Here is a 16,713-nt window from a genome sequence, read left to right as displayed (position 1 = left end):
AACCCCACAAACTGGTTGTGTTCAGCTTCGGTGGCCGCCAGATGTAAATAGTGAATGCTGAAGGAACAGCACCGCTCCGACTGAATTTAATAGGACCTGAGACCAGTCACTATCAAATGTATGGAGCTGAGCCATTACGGCTCCATTCACTATCTACATCCGACTACCACCAGAGCTGATAACAGCTGATCAGTGGGGTGCTGAGATTCAGACCTCCCCGACCGATCTGACATTGATGATCTATCCATGGGACAGGTCATCATGATCGTAACGCCAGCAGAAAATACAATTGGGTAACAGGATTTTAACATCTGAGCACTGTACGGATTCGCAGCACTTACAAGACTTTTATCAGGACGCACCTTATACAACGATGACGATCTCTGGTCTCCGGTCAGCTCCATAGGAGCCACATCTTCATTTTTGATTACGTTGCTTGACTTGTGCGGAGACCCGCGGGCAGGTGGGATCAAATTCACTTGGTCGATGTTACACCCTGGCGGGGTCACGGCTGAGGAAAGAAGAAGGAATACAAGCTGCATAAGACACTTCATCCCTGACACGGAAAAATTAACGAAGAAAATCTCTTATGCCGTTTGGTGCTGTTCTGAATCCGGCGAGGTTTTCCTTTCCTTCCTGCACCTGAGAGATAGTCTCCGCTTTCTTGTATGTAAATCTAGTCTTTTTATCCAACTAGACGTGGTCCTCAACAAGACACGCTCACAACCACTTGTCTGAATGGACTAGATTGATATATAGGGAAAAAGAGGTCATATCTCAGGAACAAAATGGAAAAAAAATACGCCGCTTTCAGGAGAAGAGCGGCAGTGTCATCAGATATGATAATTTTACCAAAATTTCCAATTTTTTGATAGCATCACCACACCGCGTGAATGGGTTTGGAATGATTAATTTATATATCCGCTATGTGGAGCAGCGAGTTAAGAGAACAAAACAGATTAGCTGGTTAGTCAACGAGAACTGCAATTAAGGGTATAAGCCCTAGATGAGAACTTACAAAATGCGATGATATATTTATAGGTATCTCTAGATGGAATGTATCAATGAGACGTGAGAAGACGTCATTGATAGTGGTGGGGGTGCTGCCATGAGCAAACTAGTCCATCATTGCACTGGGCCAAAATGGTGCAAAACCAATGGCTACCTTCAAGGTGATTCTCCACTTTGGACAAGCCCTCCTTTTTAGAGAAGTCCCTTCACAATTAACCAGTTGTTAAAAATGTGCCTAGTAGGACAATCTCGCTGGGAAACCTGTATGTGTCAGTGTGTCTGCAGCGCCACCACAGGAGAAACAAAGCATTACAGTGCCCATTGTTTGGGTAGTGCAGGACAGAACGGGCCCTTCAGAGCGAGAGACGCTCTCTGTAACCGCTCTTCACCCACAGATGAATCGGGCATTTGCAGATATTTCTGCAACATGTGAACTGTCCCCAGTGAACTTGGTCACCCAGCTTTCCTTGGACCAGAAAAGAGTTGCTAAAAACTTCAAGAAGAGAGAGCGAAAAGTGTATTCAATCTCTTCAAGAAAACATGCTGAAAACATAAAAAGGCAGGTGAGGTTGATTTTTGCAAGTCCACCCATACAACATGGAAGCTGCTTCATCTTTATAAGCGAAATAAAACACTTTGCTGTCGGCACAACATTCGTGTGTCTCCTTCTTGGCTGATTTCTGACTGCCTCGTACGGGCTGGTGAAGAGGATGGACGACAGCCAGCAGCACACATGGAATATTTGCTCAAAGACCAAAAATAGATCTGTTTAATCTGAATAGATGCGGAGAGACGGTCGTGGCAAAACCTGTTGCGTTCCCATCTGTTCTTTCACTTAGCAGATACATCAGCTCCTTCTGTTCTCCCCAATCTATGTGGGAACCTTTGAAGAGTAAAGCGTCCAGGAAAGAGATCTAGAATCTGAATGTGAATGATGGCGACCATGGCCGGCCCTGGATCTCCTCCCTGTCTGGGGGCTCGCAGGAAAAAGGCTCTGCAGTTATTTGGGAGTATCTAGTGGACTCTTATTCTGATCTCATCTACATAAAAGAGCTGACATTTACCCTTCAGATTAAAACCTGGAAGTCATTAAAGAGCCATTCTAGTAATGCCACATAATGGCGTGATACACGGAGTACAGGAGTCCGACAAATACATCCGATTGTAACGAAATCACTACAACTTCATATACACTTTGCGGCACAGATTTTGCATTTACTTTAAAGTAAGTTCACTTTTTCAAACATTCTGTGAAAATGTGGAATATAACCACCCTGCTACAAAACATACAACACAATGGTTTGGTGCCCACTGCAGAACGGTTATCTAAGATCCTATATCTTCTGCGTTGAGCCCTCAGTCTTAGGCTGTGTGCCCACGTAGCGTTTTTGTAAGCATTTCCGCAGCGTTTTAGCCGGCTCAGACGCTGCAGAAACGCTTAAAAGAAGCTTCCTATTAAATTTAATGCGTTTTTGGCTTTTTGTGCCAATGCATGCGTTTTTAAACGCTCAGGAAACGCTTAGCTGCTAAAAATGCAGCATGCTCATTAATTTCCGCATTGCTGAGCGTTTTTAGCCATTTCCAATGTTCCCAGAAAACACGCGTCAAAAACGCGCGTTTTTTTTGTACAAAAAAAGTGCAAGAAACGCCCGGAAATAAAACGCGTGTTTTCTGGGAAGGAGATCAGTTTCCTGAGCGTTTAAAAATGCTAACGTGGGCATATAGCCTTAAAGAGTAACTAAATTTTTTTTTATTGATCAACCATTGCAAAAGTAAACCTTATTTTGCTTTTCTTCTTTTCTTTCAAACACCATGATGAAAGTGCTGTTTAACTGCCTAGTTTGTGCTGTTTTAGAAGCTGCTTTAAACTGTTGCTCTTGCAGAATCTGTGCAGACACTAATTAGAAACATTTTCTCTCTGTGAACATCTCTGCTCCCCCATGCTCAAACATTGAGGTTTTTTTTATCTTTTTAATAGTGTGGTTTTTTTAATAGCGTTCCGAGTATTGCTTATTGCTAGAGCAGCAGTTCAAAGCAACTACTAAAATAGGCAGTCAAAACAGTACTTCCATCATGGTGTTTGAGAGAGGAAGAAGCAATATAAGTTAATTGAGTATATCAAGGTTCATAGCTTTGTAAAGGCTTATCAATAATTTAAAAAAACAAAGTTTTGTAACTGTTTAAAGTACACAGTATCTGTGATGTAAGGAACACGTTTTTAGGCAGTGCAGGAAGACATTCTGAGCCTTAGGCTGCGTTCACACGTCGCGGTTTTTCGCGACGGTTTTTAACGCGCGTTTTTGCCGCGAAATCGCAAAAAAACAGCATCCCATGCAATCCTATGGGATTCCGCAATGCTGTGCTAATGCTGCGGATTTTCCTGTGGCGGGATCGCATCGTGGAAAAATCTGCAGCATGCTCATTAATTTTGCAGAATCGCGGGGATTCTGCCCACATACAAATGGATTGTTCTGCTTACTTTCCGCATGTGGCTGTGCCCACCATGCGGAAAGTAAGCAGAAAATTTGCGGATGGTACCCAGGGGGTGGAGGAGAGGAGACTGTCTTCCAGGCTGTGGGTACCATATCCCTGCAAAAAATACAATAAAAAGTAAAAAATCAGGTTATATTCACCTTACGGCGTCCTGCGCAGCCTTCCCGGGCCTCAGCGATGCTTCCGTTCCCAGTAATGCCTTGCGAGACCTTTGATGACGTCGCGGTCTTGCGATACTGTAGCAGTCCCTATTCCTCGTGAGATCGCTACAGTATCGTGAGACCGCGACGTCAAAAGTCTCACAAGGCATTCCTGGGAAAGGAAGCATCGCTGAGGCCCAAAAACCAGTACTGCGCGAGACGCCGGAACGTGAATATATCCCGATTTTTTTTTTTTTTATTATTATTTTTAACATTAGGTCTTTTTACTACTGATGCTGCATAGGCAGCCTCAAAAAAGTTGGTCACACTCGTCAAACACTATGTTTGACAAGTGTGACCAACTTGCCAATCAGTTCTCCAAATGATGCTATAGATCGCTTGGAGAATGCTAGCATTCTGCAATCTAATTACGCTTGCAAATCGCTAGTTTTTCCGCGGGAATTTAAAATGCGATTTTCCCGCGGAATGGAATTCCCGCAGGAATTCCGCAACGTGTGCACATAGCCTTATTCTTCTAGAGAAGTACTTAAATATAGACAGGAAGTCAAACATGGAAGGAGCTATGTAGTGATGAGCAAACATATGACATGCAAAACATGCAGCTGAAGGGACGCAAATATATTATTCGAGCACGACCAAGATCCTCTGATAACACCCTAGCATGCTCGTATGACACGTTATCCGAGCACGTTCGCTCATCACTAGAGCTAGGAGACGGGATTTCAGTTATAGGCAAGGAGTTCATGCATATGGAACTTTTCCAGCAAAGGAAGTCTGCTTCTATTCATTGGTGACATCCCCAAGTGGGTGTACGTAGCAAACTAAGCTCCTGCTAACAACCTATATTACAAAAGAAGAACAAAACAGAGATAAAATAAGGCAGTATCGCGCAATTTTATTTTTACCAGGCTGCATGTTGCTGGTGCTACTGTGAGCAGTCTGCATGAGCTAATGTGCTACCACGGCTGCAGCATCTCCAGACTTGTCTCCCATCAAGCACATCTGGGACTTCATTGATTACACAGGAGCTGCCAGCAGCGGACCTTGAATATTTGCATGCTCAGATCTCTGTTAAGTATATGTGAGAGTTCACTAAAATGCCTAACATCGTTGCTCGGCAATATTCAGAATCTCCATACAAACTTTCTAATGGTTTGTATAGACATTCACACCTTACTCTTGGTATGTGACGTCTAAATTCACATGCACTACAGAATGAGTCTCTCTTCGACATTTTTCAATTTTGAAGAGACCCTGTGGGCAATGCCATGAAGCAGTCACGAGGGAATGTCAGACCGGTCCCACTCCTATTATGGTGTGGAGTCTCAATGTACAGTAGCTGGGACCCTCTAGTATTCACTCCAGGTACAACAGCTCGGTGTTGCATTGATTTAATCGTGGAACCAGTGGTGCGGTCATCTTTTCAAACTGTCCCTGAAGACATTTTGCAACACAACGCCAGGCCGCATGTTCCACATGCTACTATGAGTATCCTGCGTGATCTATACATGCCACTATGGCCTGCGGAGTCTCCGATTCAGCACATCTGGGACGCCATTGATCTGTGATTGCTCAGGAGCTGCCAGCAGTGGATCTTGATAATTTGCCCAAGTGCATTCAGAGTGGACAACATTTCCCAGACAACTATTAATAACCTCATTGATAGCAGTCGAAGCTTTTAAGTACGGGGATTTCTGCAAAGGGCGCTCGCACTCCATGCTGAATAAATTGATAACTTTTTCAAAACTGGTCACCATTTTTTTTTTTAGTATTTGCAGATCTGTAACATAACTATCCATCTTGTGATTTCCATAAATCAAGAGTGGTTAAATTCCAATGTAGAGGAGTGTATTGCTTCAATAGATATACCTTGGCCATCAGGTTACTTTAAAGAGGACGACCACAGCTGCTGAACATTTGATGAGTGCAAGCGATGGCATAGCAAAAATGTTTCTGACACCAGCCCTTCTCTTGTGCTCGTTCGCAGCAGGCCATGGTCTACTTAGACCTACAAAAGTCCCCTCCTGTACACTGCAGCTGTCTACTCAGGATATCATAGAGACCACAACAAGCCTCATGAAGGCTGTATGGTTTATTATAACACTCACTACAGCCCTTCACTGTGCTAAAACACTTCTACTGTTGGGAAACCCAGTGCAAGCAATTTGTGCTGTTTTTTTTTTTCTTTTATGAGGGACTAGTGAGAAACCGGTGACATTGCTGCCGACTTTGCAATCTTCAAAAAGTCTATTTTGCCACTGACTTTTGCATCAATCTTGAGTACAGGACCTCGTTGCATGCTGCCTCCATTGGAATGGTCACCATGCATGCTCAGCTTTCCAGTCTAATGGACAAAAAAATGAGGATCATAACTCAAGAACTAATGAAACTTTTCTAAATTGGACAACCCATTTTTATGCTTTACCTTGGTTTTAGGGGAAGTTTTGCCATTTTCTTGTGCTCCTTCTTATCATTAGTAGCTTACTTTTCCATTTTACTAGTCTTACTAGCCTCCTCTCTCCCGGTCAATTCCTTTACTGCCTAACTTTCCCGTTTTATCAGATATTTATAGCATTCTATTATATATATTCTACAGTTTCACATCACTTGATAAAGGACGTCGTTTTACATCATCTGTGTAATACTTGTCTAGCGTTTATACCATCTGCCTTCATTTTAGTTTACGCCGTCTCTTCGAGGTCTTCTATTTGAGGAAATTATGAGGCATCTTATTTTCTTGGCCGGCCTCGTACAGGAAAAACAGGAACTGAGTCTCTCTGAGGTTTTCAAAGTTTTTTTTTTCCCCTTCTCATACAGAAGTTGCTTGGCAGAGACTCCGTGTCTGTCTCGCTATTCTGAGCGGGCCACAAACGCTACGTTGTTTTATGACCGTCTGGCACGGAGAATACCTCTGCAGCTGGACAGCACAGGCTTGCATCAACACGTCCCCTGTCACCTGGGCTATACACTTTCTATGGGTTCCCACCAGTGCTTGTGTGTTTAAGAAATTAGTGGAGGATATTTGCCCTCTCCATTTTCTATCTCCCCTTTATTCGAAGTCACAAGTCAAGTCCATTACGTCCACCATTGACAAATCTGCATTCCATAGCTCCAGCCTGTGAGAACGGGAATGCAAATCAGTCTACCAAAACACTAGTCACGCTGGAGCCCGGAGCGGACTGCCTGTAAACAGCTTTACTGCCTGGGTTAATGCATGGCCGTACTGTAAGCGGAGCGTGGTCCCAGATGACCCCGGGGAGAACACCATTTCTCCATCACATGCTGGTTATTTTCCTACAGAGTGACTGCGATCCTTTTTCTTTGCGCCAATGATAAACAAATCACATTACATTTCCATAAAACAAAACAGGAGGGAAGCAAATGAATAATAAAAATCTGCAAAAAAAAAAAAAAAAGCACAGGAGTGACATGATGAATTGTTACTGACATGACAACTACTGAATGGTAATGTATGCTATATGCTGATCATGCAGTGCAGTAGTCTCTGAGCTGCAGCCTTACATATGCTGGGAGTTGTAGTTTTGTGCAACAGCTGGTTATACTGTATGATCAGTTGTATGAAATATCTAATACTTCTAAAGGTTTCTATTGTGCCGCTTCCACATCAAGTGCTAAATGGCGCTGGTGAGGTTGCGTAAAGTGGTGCCTGTCAGGATGCATGCATGGCCAGAAGGCAGCCTGCACCAGTCCAATTAGGATAGGACACATGCATAGTCACCGATACCTGCAGGCCGTGCACTACCAACGTACTCACCCACTGATGCAAAGGAACTGTTTAAAGCTACACAGCCCTGGATACTCCGGGCAATGAACGACGTCGAGGCTCTAGCAAATGCGGTGTCCTTTTCATCGTTTGTCAAACCCAGATCTTTACTTGCAACTCACTGTGGCTTTTTCCCCATTCAAGTGAAGCTGCAATATGAGGCACAGTCCCAAACTAAAAAAAATTTTTGTGCTGTGCATGGTAAACAACGAAGAAGATGCAGCACTCACAGGCGTGCCCCTTCATCCATCAGATCGGCAGCTGCGTGGACCTGATACCAATTGCCTACGCTAAGGGCAGAGTCAGACGGCTGTATAAATCAGAGCAAGATTGGAACACAGTGCACAGACTGTCCATGGGATCTGCTGACCAGAGCGTGACAGCTGCATAGAAATACATGAAGCGGTCACGCTTGGGTCGGCAGAGCCACTGACCGGTCCATACACTGCATTCTGATCTCTGGCCGATTTATACAGCCATATGACTTGCCCCTAAATGTAAGCCATCAATATTGTGGCCCCCAGAAAATCTCTATGTGTGGACATACAACAGGAAGATCTCTTTTGGCAAGACCACTTTTCCATTTGCAATCCTGTTGCACTGGGACCGGTAATCTGCAAAAAGAACGTTCCAAAGGAAACAACCCCCCCTTCAATATAACAAGAAACCTGAGGCACGATGGGAGTGATTTTCGGGAAAGGTATTTAGCAAAACTTGTTACTGAAAATGATGATAATATTTGCATTTTTTTTCATTCACAGAAATTCTCAAAATTTCCCAGGACAAGAGTAAAAATATGAGAGATTTTGTCTGAACAATACAAGATGGTGCTTTCTGGTCCCTCATCAGAAGCAAGCGGGACTTGGAACTGGCGATATGACTCCTTATACATAGGGTGGCCCTGTTCCAAGTCTGCGACAAGCCAATACTTGCAGGTCAGCACAAGTCATTCACTACAAGTGTGATCTCCAAATATGAATGGTGTAGCAATAAAATAAAACTATTTCAAGGGCAAGTAAGTGGATTTTTGGTAATTACCATAAATAGGTTTTTTTTTTTTTTTTTATTTACTGATTGTTATGGAATAGACCTTGTATTTCCACACAAGGAGAGGGGGCTTATTCTCATGTATGAACTACCATAAATTTATAATAAAGTTTATGAAATTAAATAGCTCCATTAAAGTTTTTTTTTTTGCATTTGTTGGGGCTCAAACCACGTCTATCAGGAGGTTGTTCCAGTTAGAAAACACATTTTCTTGCCCCATTTTAAGGAAATCTGAGGCAATAAGGGAAAATATTCCTCTCTACCAGAGTATTAAGATTGTCACCCATTCTGGAGGACCAGTCCTATTCTGCATCATACAGACAAACCACTTATGTGAATAGGACCAGTGTAATGCCTAACGCCGCCAGTGGTGGCACTGTTGTCAAACTGAACACTTCTCGCTTCAGAAACTACAGCCGATCGCTGTGATCAACTTTTCATTAAGATGACTTTCTAACAAAAAGGAGCTGTGAATATAGGAGAACCCCTTCAATCATAGATAACACTCTAAAGATTTGTCTAGGGATAAGCAGCACAATTTGAATTACAACTGATGAGTTTCCTTTAATTCCAGAAATACATGTAAAATAATGGAGATATATTGCCCTTTAAAAGAAAGAAAAAAAGCTAATGTCCATATAGAATTGATTGAACTTTTGAATCAATATGAAGAAGATGGATACCTTTCATAGAGTCTTCAAAAGTACAGGACTGTGTGGGACTGGATATCTCTTTCTTTATTAGGACATTTACAGGAATGGCTGCCAATGGAAGACAAGAGTTAATTACAAAGGTTAAAAAAACAAGGTGAAATCTCGGTATTAGTACAAAAAAAAAAAAAAAAAAAAAAAAAAAAAAAAGGTTCCTCAACTCTGCATTATAAACTCTCATTTTGATATTCATCACCCTTTTGTGCTGGGATCTTACAGACGTGTTAACATCCCTTTCGGTAAAGCACCAATGTGTACTACAAAATAAATTCAAGCATTGTGCAAAATTTGCAAACGAGTCTGTTCTTAGGCCATATCTGCCCTCCTCCAAAATAAGGGGGAATCAATCCAAAAACTGCGCATGTGATACCAAAAGCAAGTGCAATTATAGACTGTACATAGGTCTAGGACACGGATTATGTCTGTTCACTAGCCCAATGGACAAAAGAAAAATTCTCTAAAAAAAAATAATTAAAAAAAATCCTTTTTAAAAAAAAAAAAAAAATATAAAAGTCAATCCAGATTTACTCGGTCCATTATGTGAGAATTGTGCAGTATAAGGCTGAGGTTATGCCTTAAATTGTAGTCACCTAACCACAGGAAGGTTACGGTAAGAGTGACTACAATGGTGTCTTGCAGTAAGTCACAAGTGACCATAGCAATTGTGGTCCTGTGATTTTACTGCAAGTCGTATTGCATCCTGGACCCCCAAACAACACAGATCCGAAAAGAGGGTGGTACTTACATGGCTCTGGAGTGTAGGTGAATGGTTGCACTTCATGAGAGCGACCTGCGTTTGTCACCACAAACATAACAACGGAAACAGGGGAAGAGATCTGCAGGTCGTGGTACGGAGGAACCTTTACTATGAGATGATTCTACAGCAAAAGGGAAAAAACATAACAAGAATATAGATAAAAAGTTCAGTGATGCCACAAAATGTTATGGTATAGTAAGTATTTGGCTCCTATGCATCTCTTAGTGATGGTTGTGGGATGACAAAACTATATAATTTAAATGGGTTCTCCACTACAGTGTTATATTTAGAATATCCAAGAAGTATCATTTCTCCTTGCGGAGAATGACATGCTAAGCATGTCGAGGTGAGGAGACTTAAAGCCGCAATGCTCCTCTGGGAAATATGCTAATTATGCAAATTGTCTCTTCATAGAGGAAGAGGACTAGAACTCTAGTGCCACCTATTGGAGGTAGCAATCCTAAAAGTCAATGTTGACCCTTTAACGAGCCTAGTTACATGACTTAGGATTAAAGCCAAGCCAGAATGTCCATATGCAGACACTGTGTTTCGGGGTACTGCCCCTCATCAGTGCAAAGTGGGTGATCTGGTTTGGCTGTGAGAGAGGCGTCTGACCGATATCCAAGTAGTATAATTTCTCCTTGCGGAGAATGACATGCTAAGCATGTCGAGGTGTCACCTCGACATGCTTAGCATGTCATTCTCCGCAAGGAGAAGTTATACTTCTTGGATATCGGTCAGACGCCTCTCTCACAGCCAAACCAGATCACCCACTTTGCACTGATGAGGGGCAGCACCCCGAAACACAGTGTCTGCAAATGGACATTCTGGCTTGACTTTTATCTTAAGTCATGTAACTAGGCTCGTTAAAGGGTCAACATTGACTTTTAGGATTGCTACCTCCAATAGGTGGCACTAGAGTTCTAGTCCTCTTCCTCTCTGAAGAGACAATTTGCATATTTAGAATAAAAACAGCATATGCTCACCCCCTCTGATTGGCGCTACTCAGGTAATGACAATGTTCACATGGAATTTACGTGCTACATGTGCAGCTGTTGATTGCCTGCAGCTTGTTCGGTGCGAGGAACGTGCGAGTGCTGCAGCACATCCACTGACATAACATCACGTCATAGCGGCAGACGCACCGCTGACATGGCTGGAGTGGAGCGGGCCCAGGAGGTATCAATGATTCACTAAGAAGGGGTTGCCCAAGTACTCGACAACCCATTTAGCTCTTAACCTCAGTGCCCTAAGAACAGAACTTAGACCTTTATCGCATAACCCTTCTGTCTTTAGTGCAGTTATACACCGTGTGCAGAATTATTAGGCAAGTTGTATTTGAGGGGATTCTTTTTAGCATTGAACAACAACTATGTTCTCAATCAACCCAAAAGGCTCATAGATATCAAAACAGGATTTTTGGGTTGCTTACCGTAAAATCTGTTTCTCGGAGCCTTCATTGGGGGACACAGAGACCATGGGTGTATGCTGCTGCCACTAGGAGGCTGACACTATGCACAAAAAAAGGTTAGCTCCTCCTCTGCAGTGTACACCCCACCGACCGGCAGGGAATTCCTCAGTTAGTGAGAAAGCAGTAGGAAAAGTAACAGAATAGATTGTTCTGTTCTCAAACAACTCAACTGTATCCAATCAACCAAAGTAAGAACAGGAGTTGTGTAACATGGGAGGGTGCTGTGTCCCCCAATAAAGGCTCCGAGAAACAGATTTTACGGTAAGCAACCCAAAAATCCTGTTTTCTCGTTCACCTTATTGGGGGACACAGAGACCATGGGACGTCCCAAAGCAGTCCCTGGGGTGGGAAACAAACTTCCATCAGGCCAGTGGACTCACCACCGCTGCCTGCAGGATCCTCCTACCTAGGCTGGCGTCCGCCGAAGCGTAGGTGTGGACCTTGTAGAATTTCACAAACGTGTGAACCGAAGACCAGGTTGCAACTTTGCAAAGCTGCAGCGCGGAGGCTCTGTGGTGTACCGCCCAGGAAGCACCCACTGTCCGGGTAGAGTGCGCTCTGATCCCCGGAGGGGCCACTCGATGCTTAACCCGGTAGGCCTCCAAAATTGCCGATCTGATCCAGCGAGCAATAGTAGCTTTGGAAGCCGGGTGACCTTTCCGCGCCCCATCTGGAATGACGAAAAGAGAGTCTGTCTTTCGCAAGGAAGTCGTCCTAGACAGATAGACTCTCATCGCCCTGACCAGATCCAGCTTGTTCAGGGACCGCTCCCGAGGGTGAGTTGGACTCGGACAGAAGGACGGCAGAACAATATCCTCATTGAGGTGAAAGGAGGACACCACCTTCGGAAGAAAAGAAGGCGGAGGCCGCAGAACCACCTTGTCCTGGTGAAATACCAAGAAAGGAGAGCGGCAAGAAAGAGCCGCCAATTCTGACACGCGCCGGATGGAAGTGATGGCCACCAGAAAAGCTACCTTCCAAGAAAGGAGAGAAAGGGAAATATCCCTGAGAGGTTCAAAAGGAGAGCCTTGCAGAACCTTAAGAACCAGATTAAGATCCCATGGATCCACGGGCGCTCGATACAGAGGAGCTGTGTGAGCCACGTCCTGAAGAAAGGTTTTGACCTGAGGGCGGGAGGCCAACGTCTTCTGAAACAAAATGGACAGCGCCGAAACTTGACCCTTCAAGGAACTGAGAGCAAGCCCCGCATCCAGCCCTGCCTGAAGAAACGCCAGAACGGAAGGGAGCGAAAAGCACATGGGCGCGATGTTATTGGCCTCACACCAAGTGAAATAGGCCTTCCAAGTACGGTAGTAAATTTTGGAAGATGATGGCTTCCTGGCTCGAATCATGGTATGAATTACCCGACCGGAGAATCCTGCTCGTTTCAAAACCTCGGTCTCAACAGCCACGCCGTCAAATTGAGCGGCCGATAATTGGGGTGGCAAATCGGGCCTTAAGACAGCAGATCTGCCCTGTCTGGAAGCTTCCAGGGGGTGTCCGCGAGAAGGGTGACAATGTCCGCGAACCAAGACCTTCTGGGCCAATTCGGGGCGATGAGAATGACTGGAATTCCTTCTGCTTTGATCTTCTTCAACAGCTTGGGAAGAAGAGGCAGGGGAGGAAACAGGTAGGGGAGCTCAAACTGCGACCAAAGAATGGCCAGAGCGTCGGCGCCCACAGCGAGAGGATCTCGAGCCCTGGATACAAACTGTGGGACTTTCCTGTTGAGGCAAGAAGCTAGCAGATCGACGTCAGGGGTTCCCCAACGACGGCAGAGCTGAAGAAATACCTCTGGATGTAGGGACCACTCTCCTGCCGCGAGACCCTCGCGGCTGAGAAAATCGGCGGCCCAGTTGTCTACCCCGGGAATGTGTACCACAGAGATTGTCGGTACCGAAATCTCTGCCCACTGAAGGATCTTGGACACTCCTGCCAGGGCTGACACACTCCGTGTCCCTCCTTGGCGGTTGACATATGCCACCGCTGTGGCATTGTCTGTCTGAATCCGGACAGGCAGGCCCCTGAGGAGCTTCTCCCAATGGACGAGAGCCAGATGGATCGCTCGTATCTCTAGGACGTTGATCGGCAGAGCAGATTCCTGAGTCGACCAACGACCTTGAACAGTGTGATGGCGGAACACTGCACCCCAGCCGAGGAGGCTGGCATCCGTTGTTACAATCTGCCAGTGAACGGGAAGAAAAGACCGCCCCAAGAGGATGAGAGGTGACGTCAACCACCAGTTGAGTGACCGCTTGATCCGGCATGAAAGACGAACAGGGCGATCCAGGGACAGAGCCAACCTGTTCCACCTCGACAAAATGGCGTGTTGGAGAGGTCTGTTGTGAAATTGGGCAAAGGGAACTGCCACTATCGCCGCCACCATCTTTCCCAGGACCCTCATGGTTGTTCGGAGGGACGGAAATCGTGTGGTCTGCAGCGATTGTACATCCTGCCGCAGGGAGAGAATCTTCTCTTGTGGGAGAAAGACCCTTGACCGACGAGTGTCGAACAGGAGGCCCAGAAACACAAGACGTTGAGTAGGAACCAGACAGGACTTTTTCCTGTTGACGATCCACCCGAAATTGGAAAGAGTGTCTAGGACGATCGTAAAAACTTCGGCGTGCCTGTTGGAAAGAGGGAGCTTTGATCAGAATATCGTCGAGGTACGGAAAAAGAACGAGACCTCTGATCCTCAACAAGGCCATCAACGCAGCCATGATCTTCGTGAAGACTCTGGGAGCGGTGGCGAGACCGAAGGGCAGCGCGACGAACTGGTAATGTTCCTGGCGAACCGCAAAACGCAGGAACTTCTGATGTCCGGAGAATATGGGAACATGTAGATAGGCATCTTGGATGTCTACTGAACACATGAATTCCTGCTCCTCCATGGAAGCGATTACCGAACAAACCGACTCCATCCGGAAGTGGCGAAGACGGACTCTCTTGTTGAGCAGCTTGAGATGCAAGATGGGTCGGACCACCTCGTCTTTTTTCGGCACGACAAATAGGTGTGAATAAAACCCTGTAAACCGCTCTGATTCGGGCACGGGCACAATCACCCCGGAACTGAGGAGAGAGTCGATGGCCGTAAATAACCCCGGGACCAAAGCTGGATCTTTTGGAGGACGGGATTCGAAGAAACGATCCCGTGGAAGAGAGACGAACTCTATCTTGTATCCTGACGATACAACCTCCCTGACCCAAGCGTCCTCTACTGAGGCCAGCCAGACGTCCCTGAAGAAGAGAAGTCGACCTCCCAATTGGAAGGGACCCTCGGGTGTCCGACGATAGTCATGCCGATGTAGACCGTCCAGATCTGGATCTGGATGGTCTGCCCTGGGCAGAGTGGGATCGCCAGGAAGGAGTGGGTCTGAAGGAAACTTTCTGTCTTGGCGCGCCTGCGGTCTCTGTTGGTTGGATGGGTTCTCCGCCGTATTGAAACGGCGGAAAGCCAGAAAGGGACGAAACTGACGCCTTAGTGGAGGTCTGCGAGGCTTGGACTGAGGCAGGAGAGAACTCGTGCCACCGGTGGCGTCCTTAATAATCTGGTCCAGTTGGGATCCAAAGAGGCGCCCTCCCTGAAAAGGCAGATTAGTAAGAGACTTTTTAGAAGACAGGTCCGCCTGCCAGGCCTTGAGGCAAATTGTACGTTGGATTGCCACAATGTTACTTGACGCCTGGACTGCACAGGATGCGGCATCCAAAGAAGCAGAAAGCAGATAATCCCCCGCATGGGAAATCTGATTGGCGACATCGGCCAATCGATCTGGTTGTGCTTTCTCTAGGATGCCCTGACGAAGATCCTCTGCCCAAGTAGCTATGGCCTTTGCTGCCCAAGATGAAGCAAAAATTGGGCATACCGCCGTTGAAGCCGCTTCGAAGGCAGACTTCGCGAGGGATTCTATAATCCTATCATTAGAATCCTTTAGAGACGCCACGCCTGAAAGCGGGAGAACCGTTTTAGTAGAAAGCCTGTACACGGGTGGATCGACCGAGGGGGAGGCAGACCAGTTGTCCGTGAGCTCTTTAGCAAACGGTTACAGAACGCCAAGACGCTTTCCTCTTTGAAAGCGTCTGGTCGGATCTCCTCTTTCCCTGGTAGAAATCTTTCCAAACTCGGAATGTAAAGGAAATACCCTGGAGGGTGTTTCCTCCCGTCTGAACGAAACCTCCTGATCTGAGGATTTCGCAGGGGGGTCAGCAATGTCGAAGGTCTGATGGATTGCTGCAATGAGGTTCTGTACAGTAACCCTCATGTTCGCATCCTGGTCCGAATCCAGCTCTAAGATCCCCTCAGATGACCTGTCCGAGAGCGCTTCACTTAACTCGGGAGAGGAGGCCCGGGAGGGAGGCTGCCGAGAAGGACTATGTGATGACATGGGGCGAGGAGAGGATTCCGGCTGGAGATCCTGCCTGGGTCTTTTGCGACTAACGCTGGCCGACTTAGATGGAACCTCTTGAGGCCTGCTGGACCCTGTAGAGGGGTCCAGGGGTAACTTATCCAGAACGGCAACTAGGGACTGAGACACCCTGGTGAGGTCTGCCACTGACTGTGATAGAGACGAGGCAAAGCCGGGCATGGGGGTTCACTCTCGCCTGGGGCCCTAGATGGCTCCTGGGCGGCGTCAGGTTGAATCGGATTGCTACAATCCAGGCAGAGGGAAGTGGACTGACCTGAGGGAAGTTTGCGATTGCAAGAAGAGCATGCAAAGAACTTGACTAGAGTGCAGGGGGGAGCCGCAGGGCGGTTACGGTCAGATTTGGAGTTAGACATAGAGAAACCTGAGGTAGTGCCGGAAGGTTGGGGGACAGGGTGCCGAGAAGGGTGTCAGCCTGCAGATGCAGAGCTACTCACGGTCCGGTGACCCCAGAGACGAAGGTATCCACCTCTCTGCAGATGGCGTCCGGCTGTGCAGCTGTAAAGATGGCGACCGCCAGAGATGAAACCGGGAAAAACGCGCTCCCAGGGGAAGAAGGAGGGCGGAGCTAAGCGGCTGCTGAATCCGGCGCCGCCCCTGGCCAGGAACAGGCTGAGAAGGGCGGTGGGAGGGCCTGGAACAGGCGGGAGAGAAGCCCGCTTAGAAGAAAGGGGCGGGGGGCGTGGCCGCGACGCTAAGGTAGGCCCGACAGAAGCCGGGGCCTAAATTAGTAGCGGCGGCCGTCTGTCAGCACGGGGTTGGCGCGGAGGTGCAGCAAAGTGAGCGCCGCCGCGAAAGGACCCTGAAATACCCGATCGGAGAGTCGGGGTAGAAGAGGGCGATGAAGGGGCTGGCTGT

At 46.5% G+C, this 16,713-nt stretch overlaps 1 protein-coding gene across 11 annotated transcripts in view; it reads right to left on the bottom strand.

The window, feature by feature from the left end:
* NFAT5 (nuclear factor of activated T cells 5) overlaps window positions 1–16,713 on the bottom strand; it is a 108,755-nt gene that overhangs the window by 14,193 nt on the left and 77,849 nt on the right. For 10 of the 11 annotated variants that reach the window (XM_073584306.1, XM_073584297.1, XM_073584317.1 and 7 more), the window contains 3 exons: window positions 9,952–10,084; window positions 9,180–9,257; window positions 363–511 (listed from right to left, as the gene is read on the bottom strand). In XM_073584306.1, coding sequence (XP_073440407.1) covers window positions 363–511; window positions 9,180–9,257; window positions 9,952–10,084 — 360 coding nt within the window. The remainder of the gene's footprint in view (window positions 1–362; window positions 512–9,179; window positions 9,258–9,951; window positions 10,085–16,713) is intronic. The other variant, XM_073584324.1, reaches the window with a different exon arrangement.

The sequence above is a fragment of the Dendrobates tinctorius genome, unplaced genomic scaffold (assembly GCF_039654945.1).
Source record: "Dendrobates tinctorius isolate UK_male_01 unplaced genomic scaffold, ASM3965494v1 ptg000009l, whole genome shotgun sequence".
NCBI lineage: Eukaryota > Metazoa > Chordata > Amphibia > Anura > Dendrobatidae > Dendrobates > Dendrobates tinctorius.
The sequence above is the reverse complement of the archived record's forward strand: the minus strand, read 5'-3'. Positions and strand labels throughout refer to the sequence as shown.